The 13,304-nt window shown below is 47.6% G+C and overlaps 1 protein-coding gene across 5 annotated transcripts in view; it reads right to left on the bottom strand.

The window, feature by feature from the left end:
* Positions 1–13,304, bottom strand: part of LOC149371757 (gamma-aminobutyric acid receptor subunit beta-like) — a 234,422-nt gene that overhangs the window by 124,755 nt on the left and 96,363 nt on the right. For all 5 annotated transcript variants that reach the window (XM_089566042.1, XM_089566044.1, XM_089566043.1 and 2 more), the window contains exon 4: positions 12,420–12,646. In XM_089566042.1, the coding sequence (XP_089422168.1) occupies positions 12,420–12,646 (227 nt within the window). The remainder of the gene's footprint in view (positions 1–12,419; positions 12,647–13,304) is intronic.

Raw genomic sequence — 13,304 nt, 5'->3', positions numbered from 1 at the left:
AGCCTAATCACAGCGTCAACGCCTCAGAGAATACGCCGCTATCTGATCTCCATGGAACAACATCAGCAACACCATCTGTGTTGTACCACCATGAATCTCGGCACGCGACCGAAGATTTTTACAGAAGTAAGCGTACATCACCAGCTGATTAAGTTCGAGGTGGACTCCGGCGCAGCCTGTACTCTGATCAGTGAGGACACGTTCCGAACTTCATGGCCATCTGACGCACCCGCCCTGCAACAAGACGACACGCACCTGCGAACGTGGTCAGGACAGAATCTGCCACTATTGGGCTCTGCCAACGTGCAGGTTAACTACAACGGCCAGACCCATACGCTACCTCTGCTTGTTGTGAAGGGCACAGGATCAAGCCTTCTAGGGAGAAACTGGTTTTCTCCACTAGGCGTGATGATATGCGGCATACACCAGACGCCGAGCCAGAACATGGTTGAGCAACTGCAAGAGAAATACGAAAGAGTATTCTCGGAAGAGATTCCAGGAAACGAAGGGCCCCCGGTCACACTGGAGTTGTTGGACAACGCGCAACCCAAATTTCTGAAGGCCAGGCCGGTGCCGTTTGCTCTCCGAGATTCAGTTGAAAAAGAGTTGGACAAACTGGAGCAGCAAGGTGTCATCGAGCCGACGCAGCATTCAGAATGGGCCACACCACTTGTCGTAGTTCGCAAGAAGAACGGAACCATACGCCTCTGCGGAGACTACCGGAGCACCGTCAATCTTGCGACTAAAGCGTCCTCTTACCCGCTACCGACACCTGAAGAAGTATTCAGTGTACTACGTGGCGCAAGAGCCTTCAGCACATTGGACCTCACCCAGGCGTATCAGCAGCTGAAGGTGAGCGAGTCAACTGCTGAATTATTGGCAATTAACACACTGAAAGGCTTGTACAAAGTCAAGCGACTGCCTTTTGGCGTAGCTGCAGCCCCGGCCATATTTCAAAAATTCATGGAGACAGTGCTTCAGGGCATCCCAGGAGTTTGTGTCTACCTTGACGATGTCATCATCAGTGGCACTTCCACTGAAGAGCATGCAGTGCGCCTAGAGCTCGTTCTCGAAAGGCTAGCAAACGCTAATTTGTGCATAAGCAAATCGAAGTGCTGTTTTGCGGTGCCAGAGGTGCAATTTCTGGGACACCGAATTGATGCGGAAGGCATTCACCCTACCGAGGACAAAGTGCGAGCGATCACAGAAGCACGACCTCCAACAAACAAGCAGGAGCTACAGGCTTTTCTCGGACTCTTGACGTTCTACGACCGGTTCTTGGAACAAAGAGCTACCGTGGCCAACGACTTATACCAACTCCTTCGGAAAGATGTGACATGGACATGGTCGCCACGCCATCAGCAGTCATTCGATGCCCTGAAAGACCTGATTCGAAGATGTACAGTCCTCCGCCACTACGACGAAAGGAAGCCTCTGCTTTTGGCTTGCGACGCATCACCGTACGGAGTCGGCGCGGTTCTATCGCAAACTGACGAGCAAGGAAGGGAAGCTCCCATCGCCTTCGCCTCACGTACGTTGTCGCAAGCAGAACGCAACTACGCGCAACTTGACAAAGAAGGGCTAGCCATCGTCTACGCGGCGACACATTTTCACCAGTACATTGCCGGCCGGAAGGTGACCTTTATAACCGATCACCGACCGCTATTGGGCATTCTGGGACCACAAAGGCCTATGCCACCAACTTTGTCTCCGCGAATGACACGTTGGTGCATCAAACTCTCAGCGTACGACTACGCTCTGGTCTACCGAAATGGGAGTAAACATCAAAACGCCGATGCGCTAAGCCGTCTGCCACTAGACGCAACTGTTGACGAACCATTTCCACCAGGAGACGTTCTGATGTTCGAAGCACTGCCAGAACCTCCGCTTACAGCAGGCACAGTTGCAGCATCTACGCAGAAGTGCGCAGCTCTCCGGCTAGTTTACACAGCTGTTCAACAAGGCAACGTGCATAAACTCAAAGGGGACAACTTCGACGCTTACCGCAGGCGAGCTACAGAGTTGAGCACCCATCGCGGCTGCATCATATTTGGGTCCCGAGTTGTGATGCCGAGAGAACTACGCGCACAAGCTATGTCTCTCATCCACGCCGGACATCGGGACATCGTTGCAATGAAAAAGTGTGCCAGAAGCTACATGTGGTGGCCTGGCATTGACAACGACATCGAAACAGTGGTGCGAGAATGCAAGCCTTGCCAGAGCAGCCGGAGCGCCCCGCCGAAAGCTCCTGTCCCAGAATGGGAAAAGCCAGACACACCATGGCACACACTGCACATTGATTTTGCAGGACCAATTGAGGGCTGCACTTTCCTTGTGGTCGTAGATGCCTACACAAAGTGGCTTGAGATAAGGCAAATGGGACAGACGACTTCGGCAGCAGTCATTGACAACCTCCGATCACTATTTGCAACGTTCGGCCTGCCGCGCAAGGTAGTGTCGGACAACGGAACACCGTTTGTGTCTGCGGAGATTCTCAAGTTTTATCGCGACAACGGGATCTCCTCAGTTACATCGGCCCCCTACCACCCAGCGACAAACGGACAAGCCGAGCGCTACGTAGCCGAGCTAAAACGCGCCCTTGAAAGAGATCAGACAGGCTCGCTGCAGCGCCGCCTTGCGCGCTTTCTCTTCAAGCAGCACACGACGGTTCAGAGCACAACAGGCGAGACCCCCTCGAAAATGATGTTCGAGCGTGAAATGCGAACCCAGCTCACAGCCATCCTCCCCGAGCCAAAGGCAGAGACGTTCCGGGAAGAAAAAGCAATTCCGCGCTGCGGCACGCTTAATGAGGGGCAGCGCGTCCTCGCCCGACAGTTTCTGAAAAAGCCACGCTGGGAGGAAGCTACAATTGTCAGACGCATAGGCCTGCGCTCTTGGCTCGTCAACATACATGGCACAGTAGCACGCCGACATCTCAACCAGCTGCGTAGATTTACGACGCCGTCTGAGAGCTGTCCGCCAGCGGAGAGAACACGTGCACCATCTTCCCACATAGCCTGGCACCTCTTCCCGGAAGAAGAGACTTCGCCCAGGACAGACCTAGGAGACACAGCGAACAACAGCCAGCCTACAAGTGTTTCTCCCCCGAGCGCACAAAGCCAGCGCGCCTCCACGCGTGAGCGCCGACCCCCTGCACGATACCAGGCAACTTTCTAAGGGGGAAGGAAGTGTTGTGTCCCCTTATTGCTTTTGTGTGTGTCCGCATCCTCCTCCTAACGACCACTCGCATCCTCCTCCTAACGACCACTTGCCCCTCGTCGCACGCTATCGCCAGATGCCCCCCCATGGTGCGCCCCCGCATCCTCCTCCTGTTTTGGGAAGCCACTCCCTCCCGTGGACGCTTCTCCGCTCCCTCCTTTCTTCGGGCGGCCAGTTCGGCTCCTGCCTCGGTCGACGCTGGTCGCACCCTCATCGGCTTTAAATAAACGAAGTCTTAAAGTACCGTGTGCGTCTTTCGCTGCATTCAACACAGCGACCGGACACGACAGAAACATTAAAACAAAACCTACTATAAGGATGTCTACGCGCATTACCATCAACTCAAGCGCAGCCCTATTACAGCAAAGCTAACTGTACTCCTTCAGCAGAAACTTTACAAATGAAGAAAAATTCTACCTCGTCTTGAGGTAAAACTCAGGACCATCGCCGGTCCGGGGCAGTTGCTCTACCAACTGAGCTGATCAGGGCGTCTGGCAGATGGCTCGCTCAAATATTACAGCAGCCTGGCGGATTCCTCACCAAATATTACACCTGAACAGAACTTGTTCTAATTATGCCGTTCAAATTTGATAGCGAGCTCCACGGACAAATTTCTTGAGGTAAGGACTAGCAACAATTTTGAAAAATGGATGTCTATCTCGTCACTTAGCGGCGGGGAAAGTAACCGGCAAAGAAGCAGAAATGTTGGCAGCGGCGCTAATGTGTGGTAAGCTGTGCACATTAATCTTAAAACTAGTGAGAAGTAGAACGAACGACCGAGAAACTGGCTGAACCGTAGTGCCATAGTTTGGCTGGTCTCTGCAGAATGTTGACGGAAACGTTGCTTTTCAGGAGGCTAGCTGAAATATTTTCTTGACATACATGACAAAAGTTGGTCGAAAATTATGATAGTGAAATAAGAATTTCTATCAAAGTACGCAGAGACGATACCTCTCTGTCTACCGATAGCTGTCCTGGCATGACACATTATTCAGAGGTAGCAAAATCACTCATTTTCTCTTCCCTCTTTAGTATGGATACCTACTGCACCCACCAGTTCCTCTTGATTAGGTCTGTTTGTTTGGTAGAAGGGAACGTGAGATTTGTCCTCCTTTTTTTTTTCAACCTGCAACGTCGAGCGATTTGTGAGGCATTCTAGACAGACTGCTGGAAAAGAAACTTAAATACTTACATCATGACCTGCTTGAAAAGTGACACCGATAGTAACCGCCAACAAAGCGACAATAAACACACAAAATTAAGCCGAAGCGATTGAAGAGAGACATCTGTGCACTTTAATAGTCAATCGGTGCTTTTACTTAGCCCTGAGAACTGACTAAACATCACTCTCCGGTCTCGCATGGTTAAACGTGTTGCTTACGTTTTGCGACTTCACATTCAGTCTGGACACGACAGTCGCCAGCGTGACAGTTGATTCCGAGACCTTACGCTCTTGCAACTTGGACACGGTTTAAATCCTTTATTCATTTCGGCAGGTGTGCATTATGAATGGACTAAATTAAAAAAAAATACCCATGCCAGCAAGGCTGCGCAGGAATTCATTCACCCCTGATGAAGTAATCTTGAATGTAAGCGGCCGCAGATATGGACACCACGTTTAACTTTCCAGATTAGAAAGAAGGCCAAGCGCAAAGTCTAGAAAATTCTCCTCGGGTGATCCGTGCATCAATATTTACCCTAATTAGTGGTAATCAAGAGAGTTCTAGCTGGAATGTGCAATCGTTCACCTAGTGATAACGCGTTAACTACTAGCCCTTTATATGTTTTCTTATTCAGTGTGGCTGTTGAGCTGAACAGTTAATTAACATGTGCAGAACTCAAGAGGATCTCCTGCCTGCACCACGCATAAAAAAGTGTGCAGAGTGAAAATATTTCAGAACCTCTTCAGACTAAATAAGCGATAGTAGGGTACTAACGTTCTATAAAATATTCAGTACGATCAGCCGAAGAAGGCTTCTCTGGGCCTTAACGAGCCATCTTCGTCTTCCTTGCCAGCCAAGCGCACAAAAACTGCTTTTGTCTCGCCGTCTCGTTTGGGGGGTAGAGCCAAAAAGAAACCAAGTTTGTCAGCCAGATTTTTCTGGCGTGTACACAAATGACCCGTAAAACGTTTAAAGTGCCCAAACTTAAGTTCTCTCGGGAGAAAATATGAAAACAAAACAAAAATAGCGGGAAGGCAATACGGCCACAAAATAAACGCACCCACCGTCACAGCTTATACATTAAAGACTTGGTCCCTGCTAGAAAATGTTGTTAGGAGTAGCTTTAATAGTTAACGCTTACGAAGAGGCTGTTTGAGTTTCTCACCGCTGCTGCTATTTATTATGACATGCCTTCAACTACTGTGCGCAAACTTGTGTCGTTTTAAGCAAACATCGGTGATTAGTATTGTCAGTTGCTCTGGCTTCTGCATCATTGACGACGATTTTAACAATCCAGAAACCACGGACAAACCATTACCCTGAACGCCCAAGGTCTTCTTTAGCTTACTGTCTGTTATATTAAATGGACTTCTACACTTTGCATATCTGTAGTTGGAACGTCGAGAATAGCTGCAAATGTTCCATCCTTTCATCGAAGACTTTTTGCAATGAACCTTTAGGACTGCAAGAGGAGAAAAAGAAATTTTCATTTGATAAATCCCTAGGGCATATACAAAGTGTAATGCGACTCAGAAAATTAGAAGCGAGTGGCTTGTTGCAGCTTTCATCAGTACTGCATATTAAGCGGAAGACAGCGACCACTAAATAAGGATAATGACAAATAATCGCTCGTCTGGCGTCCGTTTCGTTTCTTGGTTGCTGTTTAGGAAAGAACATCTAAGATCGAGGAAATGTGAGGACACTACTACTGTGCATACGCACCGCACATGCGACAGGCCGCTTATGTTCTTTGGTCGGCTTTCATTCATCGGTTCTATCTTTCTTCATACACTTACTGAGCAAGTTCTGGAGCCCCGTGACGAGCTGAGTTCTGTGTTTTAATGAAGAAACTGAATCAATTTTCTATTTATTCTCCCTGTAAACTACAAAACCGCTTCCCGTAGAGTTCTGTTCTTAACTGACGTTTCTATGATCAAGAAAAGAGCTGTAGTCAACGAGTTACTATATATTCGTAAATTGGAAAGAAAGTCATTCCAGCCAAGTCTTGTCTAGAAACCAGTCCAACAGTGGCGATCTGAGTAGAAAATCTTCTCGAAGTTTCCATATTTTCCGCCCTCGAGCGCTTAAGACAAGACAAGATAGTGTTTTTCATTTTGTCTCACTAAGGTGGACAGTTGCCGAAGGCATCGCACATCGATGACATCGTAAGTATTGCAAGATATTAAATCGCGCCAAGTTAACTGGTACTGATGGGGCACTTTAGAAGAGCACAAGAACTGTATGCATTCTTAAGCGTCTCATCTGATCTTTCACTTATATTAAAATCGAAAGCTGTGTTAAAGCGAGCTAAGCTGCGTCTTTTGCCGATCGAAAAAAAAAAAAGGTTTTTCCAAGGAACGAAAAGAGACGTGAAGGGAATAAAACAGGTACCAAATGGATAAAGGTCACAGGCTTCCAGTGCCTGCGGCTTCTTGCTTTCTGCTCGATGTTATTAGACGAGCACGACAACGAACTGCAAAAATGCCCTAGCGACACGACCGCGGCGTCTGGGCGACGGCAGGAAATCAATTTATTCGCCCTTTTCTGCTCCTGATGAGACGAACGAAGTAGCTAAATATAGCGTCTGGAGCGTAACCCTTGGTATTTCTGGCCTTTGGTATTTCTGGCATCGAACTTGATGCTATGCTGAGCATTCAAGGTCTCATGCTGTATTCCACCTAATAGGAGCCAGTTTAATGAGATGGTGTCATGCTAAAAGTAATTTAGGAAAGACGAGAAAGCGTGCGTTGAAGAAAAAAAAAACAGTATTTGTTTCGAAATCTGAATCTGTTGTTGCCGCTGACGAGGCAGCTCCTGAAAAATGCTCAAGCAAGAGATTAGAGAGAAGCTTTCGAAGAGAACAGAATTACGGTGTCTAAACTAAGTTACTTGCTATACGCTTACCGTGAAACGAAATTTCCATAAAATGGAAGTTTACAAAAGACAGCGAGAGAGAAACCTATAGATTTAGTTTTGAACAGAAGCTAGAAATTTAATACAAACCTGAAAGCAGTGTATAACGAAAGTCGAATTGTGACGTAGTGTTGCTCTGAACATGTTTTGCGTGCGTGCGCGTTTCCAGGACGGCGAGAAAGGGAGAGAGACCGAGAGATGGCAAGAGCCCGCTGGTGTGAGCCGCTGTCCAAGTGGCTCGAATATTCTCGCCAGGCAGGAGGGAAAAATTGCATCTTGTTACGCCTGTAACAAGATTCTCAGCAGTGCACTCGAATACAGAGTGCTGGATGCTGGGCGGACAAAAGAACGCTGATGCGAGGAGACTGCGAAGCGCCTTCTAAATATTAAATGCGACAGGAAAGCAGTGCTGGCTCGCCTTTCAAACTCCGTGAGCGGTAACGTGGCCAAGCGACCGCCTGCCCGAGGCGAGAACTCTTTGATCATATATGCTAGTTGCGAAACCCGTCATAGAGGCAGGGACTATGACTGGTCCAAAACTCGCAGGTCATGCGACTGCCGCGCCTCTTGCGGCGATTGCATGAACTTCTCAGTGAGCTTCAGAGTGCCAGCGTTGGGTGACTGCGCTGCTTATAAACCAACACCGTGTTTACAATTAAAGCGGGGAGTCAAAGGCAGGCGGATCCCACTGGGGGGGGGGGGGGGGGGGGGGGATGGGGCACAAAAGTTTGCTGCCACAAAAGTTTTCGGAACACGCAAATTACAACAAAACTTAATTTCTGAACAGCTTCAGCATGCATCCACGAACTGCACTCCGTACCTCCCTTCGCGAACAACACGATGCACTCATTAATGCCAGGCTGTGCCTCTACATAGCGAGACAATTGAGGCTTTCTGTGATTTCGGCGTTGCGAAAACTTTTGTGAGCGGCTGTAAGTACTAAAACTGTCAATTATCTCAGAATACTGTTCGCGGCTTTCTTGAAGAGAGAGAGAGCAAAACATTACCTAAGCAGCAGTGGTAGCAACTTTCCTACTTTGAGGCGGTTGGAAGGCGACCCTAATAAAAGTCTTTCAGTACCAGCACCGATTGCGCTGTTCTCTTGCTTATGTTCTATGTTTATGACCAATTTTGCGCCTTACTCAGGCCGTGATTGTTACGATGAGCCGAAAATATCTTCTATCCAAAAAAATTACAATTTTCCTACGAGGTTTTAGATTTACACAATAACTAATGATGTTTCGTTTTTACCTTTAGGCTCAATTTTGGATAGAAAATTTTCTGAAAAAGGAAACATTTCCCGGATGAAACGGCACTGGGTCAAAAATGCTCGGTTTTTCGACTCGAATTAGGCTCTGGAAAGTCTTCACTATATTCAGTCAAAGAGAAAAAGCAGAGAATGAATTATCCTTCTACTACAGGGCTACAAATCTCCGCGTTGTGAACATATGTTTCAAAATTTTGAGTGGGATCGAAAAAAAAAATTGAGGTTTTCTTGTCGAACAGCCAGCATATGATTTTTCTGGGGATGTAGCCACAAGTCAAGGAGGAAAGAAAAGGAAATAAGAGACGAATAGAGGATACGCGAAGTGTGTAGAGTACTCCGAGGACTAGGCTTGCCATGTTGGCTCGGCCATGAAAACCAAACCGCTGCCTGGCGTGTGGTAAAGATGGTTGCCATTCGTGTGAAAGCTGAAATGCCGATGTACTGTAGCGCTATGCTGTGCATTCTGCGAAGATACTACGACGCATACGGGAATCAGGTACGTTTCCACTTCTCGTTTATTATATTTTAAAACTGTCGGCGATCATTTCATTGCAATAAATGAAATGCGAGATATCATGCGTAAGCCCGCCGACCGGTTTACAGCTGTCGCTTCCGGCGATGATTTTCAACAAACCTTTGCAGCTTATTTGTGTTCAAATTACGTATGGACCGGGCTTTTTATTGTCTTTGATGAAAACAGCAACCAATTAGGCGCATTTATTAACACTCCACATTTTAAGTCATGGCTTTGCAGTTCCAATAACAACTTGTACTGTTTTCCGTCTTACGCTTTTGAATATTTCAGTCGAGTTTCTTCACACCACAGTGGTTCTGTCATATTTATATCATCTAGCATAAAATATGAGCGAACATTAAACCTGTGCTTGAATGATGCTTACTATGAGTCTAGACTGGGAAACATCCTTCTGTACTTGATATGATTGTGGATTGTGGAGTGTGGGTATGGACCTCCATTTGACGCCGCAGTCTTTCTGAAAAACTGCTAAAGCAGTACTTCGGCCCCTACAGAGCCGACGTAGCGACGTAGCCTGTAGTTCTTCCGGATGGGGTTTCCCGGACTACTCGCCGTCAGCAGAGACCTGAGATTGTCCATGTCGTACGGATGAAGCCCTACTTTTCGCGAGACATTTAGTGGCTGAGCGCCGCGCGTTACTCACTTTTGTTTTCTATTTCATCTGCCTGTTTTCTTGTTGAAGCATCTTTCTCTTAATCCATCCGATTCAAGATGGAAGGAAAACAATGGTTCGGTTCAGTTCCGAGCAAAAAGAGGGGTTTCAGTTCCGGTTTCAGGTTCACTTCTCGTTCGGGTTCGACACGCCGCCTCCCAGTGCTGACCCCTGCTAGATTAGCGAAGCAGCAGATGACACACTTGAAGCGTGCTGGCGCTGACTAAACGGCAAGAAAGGATCTACATTTTGCAAAAGATGAGCTGTGCAACCAGCGCAGATGCTTTTAAAATTATACTTGCTGGATACATTGATATCATGAAGCACGCATAGCAAACGACGCACCAGCTCCAACAAACCAAGATGACAACCGGAAGCTACAGGCGTGGTACTACCAGACCACCAAGCAGTTCCGCTTCTATTTGAGAACGACGGGTCAGAATACAGTTCGCCTGCCGGCACACAGGTGGCGCAACAATGACCTAGGCATCGACGTATCTTCCTTTGACGTGCTTGTATTAAAGGAATTGCGAAAAGTAACATTTAAACGGGCGACACTATTTGCGAGTATTCTTTGCCACGAATAACGGTGCACTATTCCCTCATGGAGAGTAAAGATGAAGTCAAAATCCGGTTCGCATCTCCGAAGGTAACGGTGAAACAGTGGGTTCTACGATAGAGTTACAAGGCAACGTTAACATGACTTAAGTAGAATGTGGGCAAATACACTATACACGGCAGTAGAGGGCCGCAATTACACTTACATTTTTTTTTTCGATTTGAGACCTCGGACACTAGGCAGCACTTTAAGAGTCATCACTGATAGCCTGCGTGGTGCTTTATCTGACTGCTCGGAAAGATGTCCTCGTACAGACTACAGCTCCCTCCCTCTTTCGTTGAAGTGGAAGCACAGTCTCCGCCAACAACCAACGGTCACGTGACAGAGGAGCGAACATTCGCCAGTGACGGGCACCGCGTTATTCAGTGCCGCTGAGCGACGTGATGCTTATTCGCGGACGGGAATGATGACATAGCTCACAAGGCGAAATATTCTCTTCGCCATTGCACTGCGGCTGTGCGTAAAGTTAAGGTTAACTTACCACTAGTTGGACTAGTGACGGAAGTCTTCCCTGATTTGTCCGCTCATTCTGCTGTTACGCAGCGCGTCACACTTCTGAGGAGTTCTCCACACTCACTGCTCTGCTATTATCTTATGCGTGCGCACGGTGATTCAGAACTGCTCTACTCCAGCCAAAGCAAAGAAGCTTGCTTTATATGAAATATGACCCATGTGATTATTGTGAACTTTTCGCATGAACTTTCTTTCAAAGAGAAAGAGCCTCACGCGACGCTGAAATGTTGGCTGAACTAACAATACCCCGACCCGGCAGGTGTTTTACAATCCTGTCTTCTTTTCTGCGCGAGTTTCAAAAAACAACACAAAAGAAAACCAGCTGACAGGAGCAGCCCTAGACACCAGCTTCTGGCTACGGAGTGTGTGAAGTCAATACTGTCTAGTGTTTAACATTGCGTTGAAGGTTATAAAATCGCAAAGGACTTCCATACAATCATTTGTGCGAGCAGCTTGCACGCAGGCAGCAACGAATGGCCAAAGAAGCTAAGAAAAGCATATTTACACTCAAAATAAAAGCCACATAGAAGGTTTTTTTTTGTGTATGAGAAAGCAAAGCAAAAAGTTTAATAACGTATTTAAGTGGGGAACGAGGAGTTTGGCAATACCTCACGCACCAAGCGTGAAGAGGAAGATCAACAAAGTGGAAGGCTACCGTCATGAAGACGCTCTCTAGCCGCTTGCGCGTTGGCAATGGAAATATCTTGGATGCCCTGCATGAAGGGCACGTGGCTGCGGCACGCTGGTATATGCTGTTCTCACCTCTTTCTTTTGTCATTTTTTTGTACGGCATTAATACGTCAGGGATGCACTTCTGTCGGACTTGGATTCTCGCCAAGTTCACAAAGCTAAACAAAATAGCTCAACTAAAAAACAAGTGGCTAGATTTCTCCTATATTGGCTCAATGCTGTCATTGGCGACTCTGCTTTAACCCGAGGTGGCAAAATGGATGCAGTTTGAAGTAGCGCTATGTGAATCCCTCGTGGCGTCTGTGTTCTTCTATCGAGCAGCATCACCTTCAAGAGCAAATGCAGGCTTTACTCATCCCAGGAATATTAGCATTCTGTTACAGCGCACTTCGCTGTTTGCCTGATGTCACTTTGTCAAAAGAATTCTGTAGAGGTCCTAGAGGAGCGACTCTAGCATGTCATGACTATCTGGTTTTTCCTCTGGGAAACGAAGTTTTTGTAGCAACGGGTGCGCGAAGGCGTTGGTACCTCTCATTGGGCTTAAGATTACCAAAAGGCGGCCATAGAACTTACATTTTGGAAAAGTGGTTCGGGGATGACCCTTATGGTGCCAAGGGAAGCGTGCTTGTGCGATTGCAGCGTTCACTCAGAACACGATGGGTCTTGATTGGTTCTCTCTTTGATCCACCCACGTGCGATCGCTGGCTCCTTAACGGGGCGACCACACCAAGGTTTCCTCAAAATAGCACCATCCATTTCCTCTGCAAGTTTCTCAACCCTTCTGCTCATTTCATCGCTGGCGTTTAGAGGCGGAGGAAGAGAGAGAGAGGGGAGGAAGCACAACTCACCGGATACTGCGGAAGACCTCTCCTCCCGATCCGATACGGAGGAAAGTGTTGGGCGTCGTCGCCGCATGAAAGTAGGCGCTCTTCTCATTGGCGAAGAAGGTGTCGGGTACCCAGATCTTCTCGGCCACTTCAGCGCCTACAGTCATGCTTTCCAGATCGGGGCTTTTCTGGAACGAGAGGCGCTCGTCCCGCCACGATTGCCGGAAATAGAAGTCCGAAGTAAAGTCCTGCGGGAAGAGAAAGAGAGAGAAAAAATGGGTGAGGGAAGACAACTAGATCACATCAGTGGGTCAGCGGCGACCGCACAGAAATCAGAAATGTTGCGGGAATCACATAAATATCAGTGACTGATGCTCCACATTTCTAGACCGAAGTGTGGCCTTGTGGTAGAGCATCCGCCGCGAATTCGGGAGGTGCTTGGTTCGATCCCCAGTGCCGCTGGGTACCCACCGGCTTCTTTAATGGGTACAAGATTTCCCCTGGCCTGGTGCTCGGCTCTTCTAGGGTGAGATGCATGGGAAGAGGGTCTTATACCACAGTTGCCTTGACGGATCAGAGTTAAGTTCCGCCGTCAAGCAACCCTAAATCCGCTTCGTGCGGTAGAAGCCCAACTTATGGCCCTTTTTGTTAATTAGATACACCTTTAATAACATGTACAATATTGTCCGTATTAATGTACAAAACAACACCTCACTGCGACTAACAGATTGTATACAGATTGTAATGTATTTTCAATATACGCTACATGTTTGTGTCCTGATTAGAGGAACCAACGGACATATTCCGAATACCAGAAGGCTGTGAAATGTATGGCGGCGTCCACGCCAGCTATTTTCAACATAATCACATTTCTCCCAAAATCCGAAAACACAGTTGACACCCCTA

Source organism: Amblyomma mixtum, chromosome 1 (assembly GCF_055824585.1).
Source record: "Amblyomma mixtum isolate Tamu chromosome 1, ASM5582458v1, whole genome shotgun sequence".
Taxonomy (NCBI): Eukaryota; Metazoa; Arthropoda; class Arachnida; order Ixodida; family Ixodidae; genus Amblyomma; species Amblyomma mixtum.
Note: the sequence above shows the minus strand (reverse complement) of the source record. Positions and strands in the feature narration are given on the sequence as shown.